Source organism: Eurosta solidaginis, chromosome 4 (assembly GCF_040869045.1).
Source record: "Eurosta solidaginis isolate ZX-2024a chromosome 4, ASM4086904v1, whole genome shotgun sequence".
Taxonomy (NCBI): domain Eukaryota; kingdom Metazoa; phylum Arthropoda; class Insecta; order Diptera; family Tephritidae; genus Eurosta; species Eurosta solidaginis.
This window is the reverse complement of record NC_090322.1, coordinates 55,408,002-55,422,869: the sequence shown is the minus strand read 5'-3', so window position 1 is coordinate 55,422,869 and position 14,868 is coordinate 55,408,002. Positions and strand designations below refer to the sequence as shown.

General features: G+C 36.2%; 1 protein-coding gene across 2 annotated transcripts in view; it reads right to left on the bottom strand.

Annotated features, from left to right (window-relative positions):
- Positions 1 to 1,839: 1,839 nt before the first annotated feature.
- Positions 1,840 to 14,868, bottom strand: part of LOC137249795 (myoneurin-like) — a 111,609-nt gene continuing 98,580 nt past the window's right edge. Inside the window, exon 4 of one of the 2 annotated variants that reach the window (XM_067781709.1) lies at positions 1,840 to 7,390. In XM_067781709.1, the coding sequence (XP_067637810.1) occupies positions 6,416 to 7,390 (975 nt within the window). In that variant the 3' untranslated portion in view covers positions 1,840 to 6,415. The remainder of the gene's footprint in view (positions 7,391 to 14,868) is intronic. The other variant, XM_067781708.1, reaches the window with a different exon arrangement.

Below are 14,868 nucleotides of genomic sequence, written 5' to 3'. Positions count from 1 at the left end.
AATGTTATATTCAGTGGCGATCTTTACAAAATGTAATTCAAAAGGAGGCTACAATTGATACACTTATCAATGAACAGCTAATCACTGAAAGTCAAAAGTGGAAAGAAATATTATATAGAATTTTGGACACTATTTTATTTTTGGGTGAAAGAGGCCTTTCAAAGGCGAAAGTATATATCTTGGTGAACGAAACGATGGAAATTTTTTGGGATTCTAAGACCTCATAAGCCAATATGATCCGATATTTAGAGATCATTTGGAGAAAGTTAGTTTTTTACAACAGCAGCACAAACGTTTAAAGTTCACTACCTTTCCCCAGACATTCAGAACGAGATTATAGAAATTTGTGCAAAGCACGTGAGGAAAACTATATTAGATCAAGGCAAGAAAGCCAAGTATTTTGCTATTATCGTTGATGCTATGCCTGATGCTAGCCACGTTGACTACGTTAATTTTGCGCTAACTCCATTTCAATTCGAAAGCAAAAAATTTTACAATTCAAGAACGGTTTTTGGCTTTCGTGGATTGTAACCAAAAAACTGGTAAGGAAATCGCGGATTTAAGTTGCCATACTCTAGGTAAACATGAAATCCCATTAAAAGATTGTCGTACGCAAGGGTACGATAACGGCGCCAATATGAAAGGAGCTTACAACGGAGCACAACGTCACATTCTCGACAAAAACTCGAATGTTGATTACTCGCCTTGTGGAACCCACAGTTTCAATTTATGTGGTGTTGATGCTGCAGAACGTTGTACGGCTGCAATTACTTTCTTCGGAGTTGTACAAAAATGTTTTACTACAACGATGGGGCATCCTCAAAAAAAAAAACATGTACCAAGCTCTCCTCACAGTCTTTCAGACACTAGGTGGTCGGCTAGAATTAAGGCAACCAGACCAATCGGAAACCATGTTCCAGGATTAACACAGGCACTAAAGGCATTACTTAAGCTAAATTTGACTGCACAAGCATACGGAGATGTTACCGGCATTCTCAAGTACATCAAGAAGTTCGAATGTATCTTGCTGTCCTCAATTTGGTTCAAAATACTGACTACCATTAATGAAAGAAACGTCGTACTCCAAGCTCGATATGCCATCATAGATATTGAGGTCCGACATCTAGATGCCTTATTAGCTGATTTGAAGTTGATCAGGAACCAATTTTAAACGAATGCAAAACAGTTGCTATTCAATTGAACATCTCGCCAAACTTTCCGGACATTCGAAAGAGAAAACCCAAAAAAACGTTCTGAAGATAATTTAAATGAGATGATTACGGATGATCCAGAGTCTGATTTTAAAAACAATACATTCCTGGTGATCGTTGATTCGGTAATCACTAGCATTATTGAACGATTTGCAGCTATGAGAAGATTGAGAGAAACGTTTTTATTTTTGTGGCAATTTGAAGACATGGAAACTATGGTTCGGGCGAGCGCAGCAAAATTTTTCCGAAAATACAAGTCGGACGGTCCTCAAAGCTTTGAATGCGAAATAATTCACTTGAAACACATTTACGAAGCAAATTTTGATAAAGATCTGTCACTATTGGAATTGCTAAATGCCATCTACATATGTTCAAAATCTGTATACGATTTTTCCCAACATTTGTGTTGCTTTGCGTATCTTTTGAACTATACCTGTCACTGTAGCAAGTGCAGAACGTTCCTTCAGCGTCCTTTCAAGAATCAAAAACTTTCATAGATCGTGTTCATCTCAAGAGCGAGTTTCAGGACTTGCCACGCCTTGTGTTGAATCGGTTTTGGCAAGACAGTTAAATTTTGATATTATTCTAAATAATTTTGCCTCGAAAAAAGCAAGAAAAACCACTCTTTGATATCCGAACTTTCTATATTAAATAATTAAAATTTATAATCATCATTAAATTTATCAGAAATGTATTAAAATTTTACCAAATAACTAGAAAATATTATTAGAAACAATATGTGGCTGTTAAAAGTGAATTTTATTTCTTTGTTACAATAAAATAGTATAAATAGTAAATATTCTGTGTTAATTTTATTGTCAGCTCTTAGTCTAAAAATCATTTAGTTGATGTGGCAAACATTTTTTTAATGTAATCCATTAATAATGATTCATGAATGAGACGTCATTAATTCAAGTTAATCAAATGTATTAGTGGATTTTTTATAGGGGGCCCGTAAATTTTTAGTCCCGGCCCCGGATTTTCTCTCTACGGCCCTGACTGTGTTTAATATGTCTATGATAGACCAAAATTTTAAATCCCATTTTTAATTTAAGCAAGATTTTAACTAAAGAGTATTTTTGTCAGCGACTATGATTAGGGGCCTTTGTTTTTGTATTTGTTGTTTAATTTAACGAAAGTTTAAGAACAAAAACAAAATAATGTCGATCACTTTCGCTGAGTCCTTGTTATTGACATTCTTGTAGGTTTTTTTTAATTTTCGTTAAATGAAACAACAAATACAAAAACCAATTCTTAATAAATGAAGTATTAAAAAAATTGAGGTTTGCTTTTGTAAATTGTTGCATTTTTTGTTTTTGCACTTTTCTACTCCTGCGGGATAAGTTTTCGGATAGTCGAAAATATCTCGAAAACTATAGCTGTTACAAAAAAAAAAGTAAAATGATTTATGAAATCAGCGCACAAAATTACATCTAATATGATAAACATTTCCTGGAAATTTTTAAAAGTGGAAATTTGTTCCACAGTGTTATACATATGTCGTAAAGGACAAGTTGGTTGGATATTTATTCCATAGAATTTTGTTCTCAAGGCTCAGATCTAGATTTATCGTTTATTTAACTACCCCCGCTGAATTTTTTTAGATAATATTTTTAGATGTTTTCTTATTCTGAATTAATAGCTCAAGTTTTATTTTGAGTTGATTGTTAATTTCTGCATTTAATTAGCTAGGCATGCGCATATTGCTTTATACAATTTCTTTTGTTATTGATATTAGAGAAAAATTACAAAGTTTACAAACGGGGATGGTTACTAAAATAAAAGCACTGCTATAAACCTAATGTTACTAAGCTTTCGATAGCGCGGCTATAAGTATTCCACATGTAAACAGCAGCAAAAATTGTAGAAGTTATTACGTGAGTAATAACATACACACGCATATACCTAGATGACATGATGTATATGAGATACAGATGTGAGAAATAAATAAGCAACAATTCGAGAAGGCTGTTCAGAAAAGGCAACTGAGAGTATAACAGCAGCGCAAGGTAAGGAATAGTGAATCAGATTGATTTTGAAACGTCATACATGAGATACTCGAGTAATTTAATTGTATGGTACTTCTACCATAGTAGTGTCGTAAATAAAGAACATTTTGCTGCAGCGGAAATTTGCATTATTTTTTCGACTATTCAGCGATTCGAACGATGACAGAAGGTGCAGAATAATCAACAATTTCCCAAAATTCGCTTCACTACAATAACAGAATTTCCACTAACTTTCGTGGGTATTGGAGATACACATATGTATATGAAGTTTACAAGTGCGAATACCTATATGCAAATTTGTAGATGTAATTCTAAATCTAAGCATCATACGAATTGTAATTTTTACTTTGTTTTTATTAGCATGAAAACACATATTTTTACCAATGACAGGTAAAGAAATTTTATCAATTTATTTGACGTCCGTATGACCGAACTTTTCTGGATATACCCGACATCAGGTTTTTAACCACGGTTTTGTCACTTTTAACGATACTGTTTACCACAATATTTTTACTTCTAAAATGGTTTTTGCTGGTTTCATTATTTTCGAAAGTTTTTCTCTCATCAGACGTCTGTTTTTTACGTTGTAATACCATTTACCTGCTTGATTCGTGTTGTTGTTGTTGTTTCTGTAGCGATAAGGTTGCTCCCCGAAGGCTTTGGGGAGTGTTATCGATGTGATGGTCCTTTGCCGGATACAGATCCGGTAGGCTCCGGTACCATAGCACCATAAAGGTGCTAGCCCGACCATCTCGGGAACGATTTATGCGGCCACATTAAACCTTCAGGCCATTCCCTCCCTCCCCACCCCCAAGTTCCATGAGGAACTTGGGGTCGTCAGAGCCTCATCTGTTAGTGAAACAGGATTCGCCGCGGATAGGTGAGATTGACAATTGGGTTTGGAGAAGCTATATATTGCGCTGGCAACCTGAAGGGTTGCGCTACACAACCCCTTCAATCTGGTATTTTAGTCGCCTCTTACGACAGGGATACCTACCGCGGGTATATTCTGATCCCCTAACCCGCTGGGGGGGCTTGATTCGTGTGACTTGCACATGTGTGATTTTGGCTATTTTGGCAACATCTCTTGTTAACATGGATCGTACTTTCCTAGTTAGAGATAAAACATTATTCTCCAACTGGAGGTCGCTAATCGCTTTCGGTGGCCACTTCTTGACCTGTGCTCACTAAGCCATTTTTGGTAAAGCTCACAACCGTTCTTCGGGCAGTGTCATAGGATGATCCTGTGACTTTCGCCAACATTTTATCACTAACACTGGGATTATTCGTCCAAACTTGTTTTTAGGCTGGGTGCGAGTTAGCCTAAATTTTAGGTAGATACCTAAGCTAACCTTCTAATGGAAATTTCCAGCACTGATACAATTTAGGTACAGAGCTCAAAAAACTGTGCGAGTACATTTGATAACCTAAATTGTGTAAGCATGGGAAATAATACAAAAAATTACGCGTTGAAACTTTTATTGTATTTACAATATGCAGATATGCATGCTTTAGATGGGCATGGCCTTTTTCGCCGAGCGTCGTGGACCACATCTTGAGGGGGGTCTGCCATTATCAAGGGCAAAATTATGTGGCTGACAATAAGCATGCCACTACTTACACATTTTTGGCCGGTTAGTGACTACTTCTGTAAAATTTTCCATCATCGTATGGCGATTTGGTTTCACCGCAAAAACTCAACTAATTGGCACCGTATATACCAATCGATCGCCACACCGACCACATCACTAACCATCGCGGTCTTGGCTATATGTGGGGTATTATATTTGTATGCAGATGCCAATTTCATATGCATTTAAAACTGAATAAAATAGTTAAAAAAAAAATTAAAAATAAATAAATAAATATAAGGCGCGATAACCTCCGAAGGGATCAAGGGCCGAGCTTCTCTTCCAATTTGCGTCGTGCTCCTATTTTTTCCTACAAATTGGCGGGATGGGACCTACTTGTTTTATGCCGACTCCGAACGGCATCTGCAAGGCAGAAGAGTTTTCACTGAGAGCTTTTCATGGCAGAAATACATTCGGAGTGCTTGCCAAACCCTGATAGGGGCGACCCCGCTTAGAAAAATTTTCTTCTAATTAAAAAAACCTGTTTCTAAAGTTTTTGATGTTGCTTTTTCCGGGGCGTGAACCCAGGATCTTCGGTGTGATAGGCGGAGCACGTTACCATCACACCACGGCGGCCGCCTTGGTTAAACAGTTTTATTTAGCTAAACAGTTTTATTGAAAACAATTCTTACATTAAGTAATAATAATACTAAAAGGTAGAAAATAATTAGGAAGGTATTAGGTACTAGTCACCACACTCCTCATCAATCTAGGGCGTTGATCAGACAATTAAATAAAAGCCTACCTAATTATTTTCTATCTTTTAGTGGGATTATTAGTTAATGTAACTATTGTTTTCAATAAAACCGTTTAACTAAAATTTTTCATGAATGTACTATGTGTTCCAAATATGAGCCAAATCGGACCACAAATACGATTTTTTTGAATATCTCGATCCGTGCGCCACCTAGCGGCAATTTTTTCGATCCGAGCGCCACCTATAGGAGTTTTTTCTTATTATTGCATTTTCATCGGGTTCTGAACTGTATTCCGAGTTTCAAGCTTGTAGCTTATCGGGAAGTTACTTATATTTTAATTACAAAAATTCGTAAACAACGGCCGGCCGGCCGCTACACAGAGTTGGTTGAAAAGCAAGGCGAATCCATAGAAGGTGAATTCAATCAATTGGTCGTGCAGAGGAATGTCAATTCAAAAGAAAATGTTCATTGACTTCCATTAACTGACACATTGTTGTACAAGGCGTTGCATGGAAAATATTAAAGAGAAGCAATCAGCTGTTGGGATAACAACACCTGGTACTGAATTCGCCTTGGTTGAAAAGTATATAAAAGTAAAAGTTTGTCTTCTAGTGATTTAGGTTTTTTCTCAAGTTAGGTAGCAATTTAGACAAACCTGCACCCAGCCTAACTAGCTCTTCAGTAATATATATTTTTCTCGTTATTGAAGGCTTGACTTTAGAAGTTTATATATTCTTAAAAATATCGTGAAACACCAATTCAAAAATAGTGTATACAAAGCGTACTTTGTCATTACTAAAAACATGTAGGGGCTCCGAATTTATAGAATTTTCTGTATCAGTTCTTACTTATATTATATTTTTACTCTAATTGTTGTCGATATCATTTTTTGTCGTTCGTGCACCGTGTGCCTTCATATGCGCACAAAGACCAGCAGATTGGGCAAAACGTTTTCCACAAATCTTACAAATACACCGTTTTTCACTGTCGTGTATGCGCTTATGTTGTTTGAGATGTTTATCACTTTTAAATGCCTTTTCACATATTTCACATACATGCTCACGCACATTTAAGTGACTTTTTTTGTGCTCATTTAACACTTTTGAAGTATAAAATGCTTTCGAACAAATTTCACACTTATAGCATCTGCGTTGTTTGTGTCTTGTTCTTATGTGTTCGGCTAAACGTGACGCTGTCGCAAAACTTGAACCACATGTATAGCAAACATATGGTTTTTCGCCCGTGTGTATACGCATATGCATTTTTTTATCTGTTGATGTTGCCCAGCCTTTATTGCACACCTCACAATAGTATGTGTAATCTTGTGCATGCCGCCGCAAATGCGTCGTCAAATTGCATCCTAATTGAAAACCATGCCCACAAATATTACATTTAAATGGTAACGAGCCATCATGTGATGCCACGTGCACTTTCAGTTTACCTAGGGCAGGATATTGTTCTCCACATATTGAGCACACAAAAGGTGCTACATCAACTTCGAGATATTCCAGGTGATCGTAATATGCGCAGGATGACTTATACTCAATGTTTTTTTTCTTGCACACGATTTTTTGCTTCTTTTCATAAGTACAAATTTTTCGTAATCGGAGTACTTCTCTTTCAAACTCATGTTCTGTTAGATGCAAGCCACTCTTTTCATTGAAATTCTCACGTACAGACTTAAATGCATCGTTACGTCTATTTTTGAATCTATACGCAATATCTTGTTCATTCCAAAGGCATGTATACTCTTTATATGTTGCAGATAAAAGAATGCATTGCGCAACGTTTAAAATGGTGTCCGTTATTTTAATTTCTTTAGTTACAGGTTTAGATTCGTTCTGAAAATAAAAACAAAATAAGCATTTAATTAGCGAGACAGGCTCATATTGTCTTATACAAGTTTTCCTTGTTATTGATATTAGAGAAAAATAACTAAATTTGCACAGTACGATGATAAGGACTGCATGTGTCAATAATGTTACCAAGCGGAAGAACCCCAATTATAACCAGGACTTATGTTATAGACGAACTCCGTCCTCTTGGCAAATACTAGAAGTTTTCTAGAATTAAGCTTAGTTGCTGCCTCGAAATCTGGGAACTACCCGACAAACTCTTATGTTATAGAACAGTTGGAAAGCGATTCGAATTCTAATTTATTTCTCTAAGGTAGAAGGCTAGAAACGGATTTGTGAAACTGTCGAGAATTATAGCATTCTCGACAACAAACGGACTTTGTTCTCCATATAGAGAAATGGGTAAGAATTCTAATCGAATTATAACATAAATTTCTAATTGCAAACTGCAATAAATTTGACTTGAGCTGTTTGCCTTTTCTTAATATCTCGTTAACTATTGGAGTGATCTTCACAACATTTTGACAAAATATGAAATCGAATAAGGAGAATCCAACCATGATAATAATTTGGCCAAAAATGGAGTTGTGTTGTTATTCCTTGTGACCACAGATATTTTGCCTACTCAAAACACAATACCGGGCGAAATTTTCTGACGATTTTATTCACAGCGGCCATATACAGAAATAAATATGGAAACAACTAAGACTTTAATGTTTTGATTAAGCACTTGACTGCTAAAACACACCCCAAATTTTAAGAGCTGTATCGAAGGACGTTTGGAATCTTAACCCGGTAGGCGAACATTAATATTACAACTAGAGCTCGTGATATTCGATAAATCGAACGCTCGATTTTCAGAACTCGATGATATCGTCGATAATTCGAATAATAACTCATCGTCGATTATTCGAATACTCGCTTCTGGACGATTATTCGAATGTTATAATATCGTCGGTAGAATGCCAAAGAAACGAATGTGCCATGGTTTTTGTAATTGATATTAGAGAAAAATTGTAAGTTTACAAACGACGATGGTTACTAGGACATGTTTCTGAATTTCACTTCTTCATCAGCTAGCTTTTCGGGAGCTGAGCGTTGAACTCGAATCTCCAACATTCATATCAGTGCAAGCCTTTAGCTGCTAAGCCATATGAATGCCCCGTTGTTCGCTGTACAATTGGTCTCTAAGAGTTGCCTTTTTGTTTATATTCCTTTTGATCACCATGTAGGCACATACACTCTGTATGTAGTTTATTCCTAATGGTGTGGATATGATTTTAAGGCGCGCTTTTGAAAGCTTAGTAACATTTGTTCGGATTCTTACAGTATTTGTTTTTAATACTTCCGCTGTCAATTACAAAAACCATTTTATAAAGCAATATGAGCAAAGCTCGCTAATTAAATACGAATGTGCCATTTCTGTTTAAACGAATTATTATATATGCCAAATTTTGTAAAGCCAAAACAATAAATGTGCATTTTTTTACAAAAAAATTTAAAAATCATTTTTCAGTTAACATTACTTAGTGGTTTACAAAAGTAAACCTTCCAATAGTGGTTGGAAAAACCAAAATTAAATCTCTATTAATTAAATCTCTTTTTTTAACAATGTCTTACGCGTTTTTCTCAACACATCAAATATGCACATTCGTTTCTTTGGCATTGGACCGACCATATACTACATAGGTAAATTTTAAGCGATATTTTTCATTTTAAACCAATGTTTGTGTAGTAGCGAAAAAACGCTTTGCTACAGCTCTGGCTCTAAATATAAATAGAGTAGAACCATTGCATAAGTGAAGGGAGTTCTCTATGATCTACGGTGCTATGATCTACGTCGTGTTTTAGAAGGCAGGAAATAGTAAATGAATAAATACAAACGATATGCTTTTTGGGGCAAAGCTGTAGGGTAGGTGGGACATTGTCTTCCGTAATCATTTCGGGATCATTTTGGTCACTTTTAGGGATTATTTTCGGAGAACAGTGAAGCTATTTTGGGATTATTTTCGGGCTATTTCGTGGTTCTTCCACGATAATTTGTGCTTAATTCATGACGATCTTGGGGATAGTTTTAGTGTTCTCCCGGGGTCATTTAGGTATCACTTCGGGGTATCATTTACGTATCACTTCGGGATAGGGATCGTTTTATGGGCTATTTCGAGCAAGTTTTAAGATCATTCTATGGCTATTTAGGGATCATTTGGGGACGATTTGGGGGCTCTCGGTAATTTCTACGTCAATATGTGGACATTCCTTATGATCTTGGGACCTTTTTCTGTGGCCTACCGCAGTCATTACGGGATCAATTTGTTATTATTTCGTGATGATCTTGGAACTATTTCAGTGTACTTCTAGCTCATTTCGAGATCATTAGAGCATAATTTGGAATCACTTCAGGGTCTACTTATGGTTCTTTTAGGTATGATCTTTTGACTTATTTCGGTGTCCTTCCGGGATGATTTTACGATGACTGTGGCGACTATTTTGAACCTCCAAAGTATATAGAAATGGCCCAGAAGGCCCCCGAAACAGTCCCCAAAATAGCTTAATTACTAATTTCTTCCCACTTGCATCATATAAGGCTTATTTCATCAAAAGATATATCAGGTTGCAATTATGTTGTCTCCAATAAAACACTGTCGCTGTAATGCTGCATACAGGACCGATGCACTGACGTGCCCGGCTTAACTTGCTACTATTTTCGTTATTATTTAATGGTAGGCCAAGACTATTTTTGGAAAAATTTAAGGATTGGCGGATCTGAACTAGTTTAAAACTGTTTAAAATAATACCGTAATAAAAATCATAAATAATGTCGAACATGACTGGTATTTCATAGTCCTTAAATTAATCCCTTAATAAGTAAAGCCGAAAAATCCCAAAAATGTGCCGTAATATTTCTCAAATTATCGAGAAACACTCTGAAAGTAGTTAAGAAACTAGTTTTAACAAATCTGTGAAACCGAAACCCTCGTATATTTTTGTAATTAATTTGGGGGATTTAAATTTAATCCTTTTTGATCTATACGGGGTGGTCTAAAATTGTATTTAAATGCTTTACTCATTTGTTTCTGTAGCCAAGACGAACATAAATATGAGATACATTTTTTTGAGTTTCTGACAATTATTTCGAGACATATGTAGGTGTTCAAAAGTCCCATCCATTATCACTCATCCCATCTCGGTCGATTTCGAGCGCACTTTTGATCGTAGAAAGAACAGGCATGATACGTAGGAAAATTGTCAACGTTCACTCTTTGTTTGAAGTTAAACATAGTTGCGATAACCCCAAATAGGCTCCAAAATTAAAAAAAATTTATAATTTTGACCATTTTTTGAAATTTCTGCCAAAAGAATGATTTTTTCGAAAAGAAAGATATTCTAGCAGCGTACCGCATTACTGCTATACGAATAGCATGTGCTTATCGGACGGTGTCCGACGACGCGATCCATGTTTTATTCCGGAAAATCCCAGTATATCTCCTCTCAGGTGAAATGGCCTTTCTGTATGGCATTGGAATCAGCCGACCATCTGAAGATGCTAAGAAAAGCGCAAGGTCACGAACAATAGTTAGGTCGCAAGAACGGTGGGAAGAATCCAGAAAAGGGCGTTGGACCTTCATGCTAGTTCAGAATATAGCGGAATGGTACGAGCGAAAACACGGCGTACTAAATTACCACCTCTCACATATATTGAGGGGGCACAAGGAATATCTACATAAGCGTGGGTTAGAGGAGGATCCTTTCTCTCCACACTGTCCCTGCGAATTTGAAAGTGCAGAACATGTAATGTTTCACTGCCCTCGTCTTCACAGCGAAAGACTCTCTGTATAAAGTTTTTTGGAGAAGAGCCTTCCATTATGAATTTAGTTCCACGAATGTGCGGACAAATAGATTGTTGGACTGCTGTGAGCAAGATGGCCTTTATAGTAATAACGAAATTGATGCATGCTGAAAGGCAGCGCAGAGAAATGCGCATACGAAGTAGTGGCGACTAAATCGCCTTCCCCCTCGTGACGTTATGCCTAACGTTGGTCCCACGGGGTGCGGACACTTTAACAGGATTAGCCTGGTTTCATTGGGCCACTTGAGGGTAGTGCGCTACCCTAGCGTCCAATAAAAAAAATGAGCACTGCGTATATGTAACTTTTTTGTATAGACACTTCATACAAAATTGAGCCTCGATTTTCAAAATCGAATAATCGTTGAGTTGCGTTTATTCGAATAATCTAAACAAATCAAATATTCGAATAGTGAAATTCGATTAAAAATCGTGTAAAAATCTCAAATCGAAACTCTATCAATCGAATTAATCGAATATTTTTAAGAGCCCCAATTACAACACTTTCATTAAAGAGGTACATTTATTTTGTTTTGTTGATTTTCCGCCAGGGTGGATAAATGATGTATATTGGAACGATTTTCCGGCAATTGCCCTGGGGCCCGAAAGGTTTTTGGGGGCCCGGCAAGGCAGTATTGACAGTACTCTAACTAGGATTTCATAGGTACATATATATTTTGTTGCTACAAAAAATTGTTTTAAAATTGAAAATCACTAAACTAAAATCATAAGCATCCGATCAAATACTATGGGATATAGTCAAATTCGAAAGAAAATGTAATTTTAAGTTAGATAAACGTTTTTCACTTGACGTGTTTTGCGAAGCGCAAATTTGTGCAAACATATGAGTATGTCGTGGATAAGCTTACATCAAAGCCATCCACTTAGCAAATTTGGGATGTGATTCGCTGCCACCATTTTAACTTCTGAACAAATTTCATGATTTGAAGATGGAAGTATTATTTCCTAACATCTGCATAGCATTAAGAATATTTTGCACACTTCCAGTCAGTGTGGCTGAAGGAGAGCGTTCATTAGTCTATTGTCTCGCGTGAAAAATTCTTACGTTCTACTATGAGACAAACTCGCTTGACAAGCCTTGAAACATTGGCATTGGAGTCCAGCCTTGCTCGAAGCATTAGTTTTGAATAGGTAATTTCCATATTCGCAGACCAGAAAGCACGGAAGGTTTTCCTTGGCTGATCCAAGCTCTTAAAATGTACATATTTAGAAAAAGTTAATGTAAGCAATGAAATCTAACATTTCATTTACGTAAGTGCTTCAGTAAATCTTATTTCACATGAAATAAAACTGACAATGTGAATTGAAAAATGTATGTATGTTATCGTCGCCCGCTTGCCAGAAGCATGAATGTGCCAAATGAAAATGTTGGGAAATCGAGTTTAAATGTTTATTGCTCCCTCAAAATTAGTAGAATTAGTTTCAAATGCAAAGTGTATCTATATATTATATTCACACTATGCTCTTTCAACTGAGATAATTCCTCTGCTCGCATCCCTTCTATTTTCCGAGATTTAGCACATTCATTTTTCTGGCGCAATAAAAACTTTAAAAACTGATCTAATTTTTTGTTAACACATCTATACAAAAAAATTAAAAGTAGTCGGATCATGTAATGTGATTTTAATCGTTTAAATTCTGCTTTACGTGGAGTTGATTGGGATGCTATGTTTGGCGAAAGTGAAGTTGGAAAGTCTTTCAATGTATTTAAAAATGAAATTCATAAAATTTGCGAAAAAGTCGTGCCGGTATATAAAAAGAAAATTTATAAATCTCCCTGGCACAATAGTGAGCTCAAGTATCTAAAAAATTTGAGAAACAAGTTCTTTAAAAAATATAAGATTACTAATCAGCGTCGATTTTATGATTTGTTTATTGTTTATAAGAAAAAATTTAACAATCTTAATAAGTCTTTATATGCTAAGTACGTTAGAAATTTTGAGGTAAACATCAAGAGCAATCCGAAGAACTTTTGGAATTACATAAAATCCATGAAGAGCGTATCTAGCATACCGAAATCAGTATGCTACAATAATATTATTGCCAACTCTGTTAATGAGGCTGCTAATCTCTTTGCTGACTTCTTCTCGGCAAACTTTATCACAGATAATGATTTAACTGTGGAAGCTACTAATTTTAAAAAGTTGTCCTTCGCTAATACGACCGTTAATGATTATATTCAATAAATCATTGGCATCGGGTATTTTATTGATGACTGGAAACAAGCATCCGTCACTCCCATTTTTAAGTCTGGCAACAAAAGTAACTGTTCTAATTACAGGCCTATTTCTAAATTGTCAACAACTTCGAAGCTTTTTGAATGTGTTGTCAAAAACAAGCTTTGTTTTAGTATTAAGCACCTGATTTGCGCCAATCAACATGGTTTTGTCCCGGCCAGATCCACAATAACGAACCTCGCTGTCTTTTCTGAGGATTGCTACGCGGCCTTTAGGCGGGGTTTTCAGGTTGATACAATATACTTAGACTTCTCCAAGGCATTCGATAAAATTTCTCATAAAATTTTAATTGCGAAATTAGCTTGTTAATGGTTCCACTCTACGTTTCTACAGTGGATTAAATCTTACCTGCACAACAGAAGTAATGTTGTAAATATTGAGGGTGCTTATTCGAAACCATTTTTGCCCACCTCTGGAGTGCCCCAGGGTAGTATTCTGAGCCCTTTACTATTTATCTTGTTCATTAATGACATTAGTTCTTCTTCTCATCTACCAAATTTCTGCTTTATGCTGATGATCTATTCTGAGATCAGTTGTTATAATGATGTCATTGTTATTCAATCTGAGATTAATAAGCTTTATGTCTGGTGCGTTAAGAACCGTCTTTTCCTTAATATAAGTAAGTGCCACACTGTGACGTATGGTAAACTGCTGAGGCCACTTCATACCTCCTATCATATTGCAGACACTTTTATTCAAACGACTCTTGAAGTTAAAGACTTGGGTGTATACTTCGACTCAAAGTTTAATTTTAACACTCACGTCAGTTTCACAATTTCTAATGCGCTTTCAATACTTGCATTTGTCAGACGCCATTCGGCAAACTTCTATAACCCCTACACACTCAAAGTTTTATATATTTCCTTTGTGCGGTCCAAACTTGAGTATGCGGCTTTCATTTGGCGGCCTTACCACGCAGTTCACATCAACCGCCTGGAGCGGGTTCAAAAAATCTTTATGCGCTTCGCGCTTACTTCATTACGATTCTCTGAGCAGATCCCGTCCTATAAGACTCGATGCCAACTATTATCCTTACTATCCCTAAACAACCGCAGAATTCGTTTGGCCTCTTGTTCATATTCGATCTTTTCACGGGCAAAATTGACTGCGCGTTGCTTCTTGAAAAACTATGCTTAAATACTCCCTGTAGAAACCTCCGCCGCTTTTAAATCTTTTTCATAGGGCTGAGTAGAACTGTTTATAACTCAAAAGCGCCTATTAACAGAGCCCTATCAGAAATTAATTACTTCTCAAATGTTTTGGATATTGATTTCTCGGACTCAAAATACGCTTTTCAACTTAAACTAAAAAATTACTTAATCTGTAATAATATAAATTCTTTTTGCTAATGTTTTCCATAG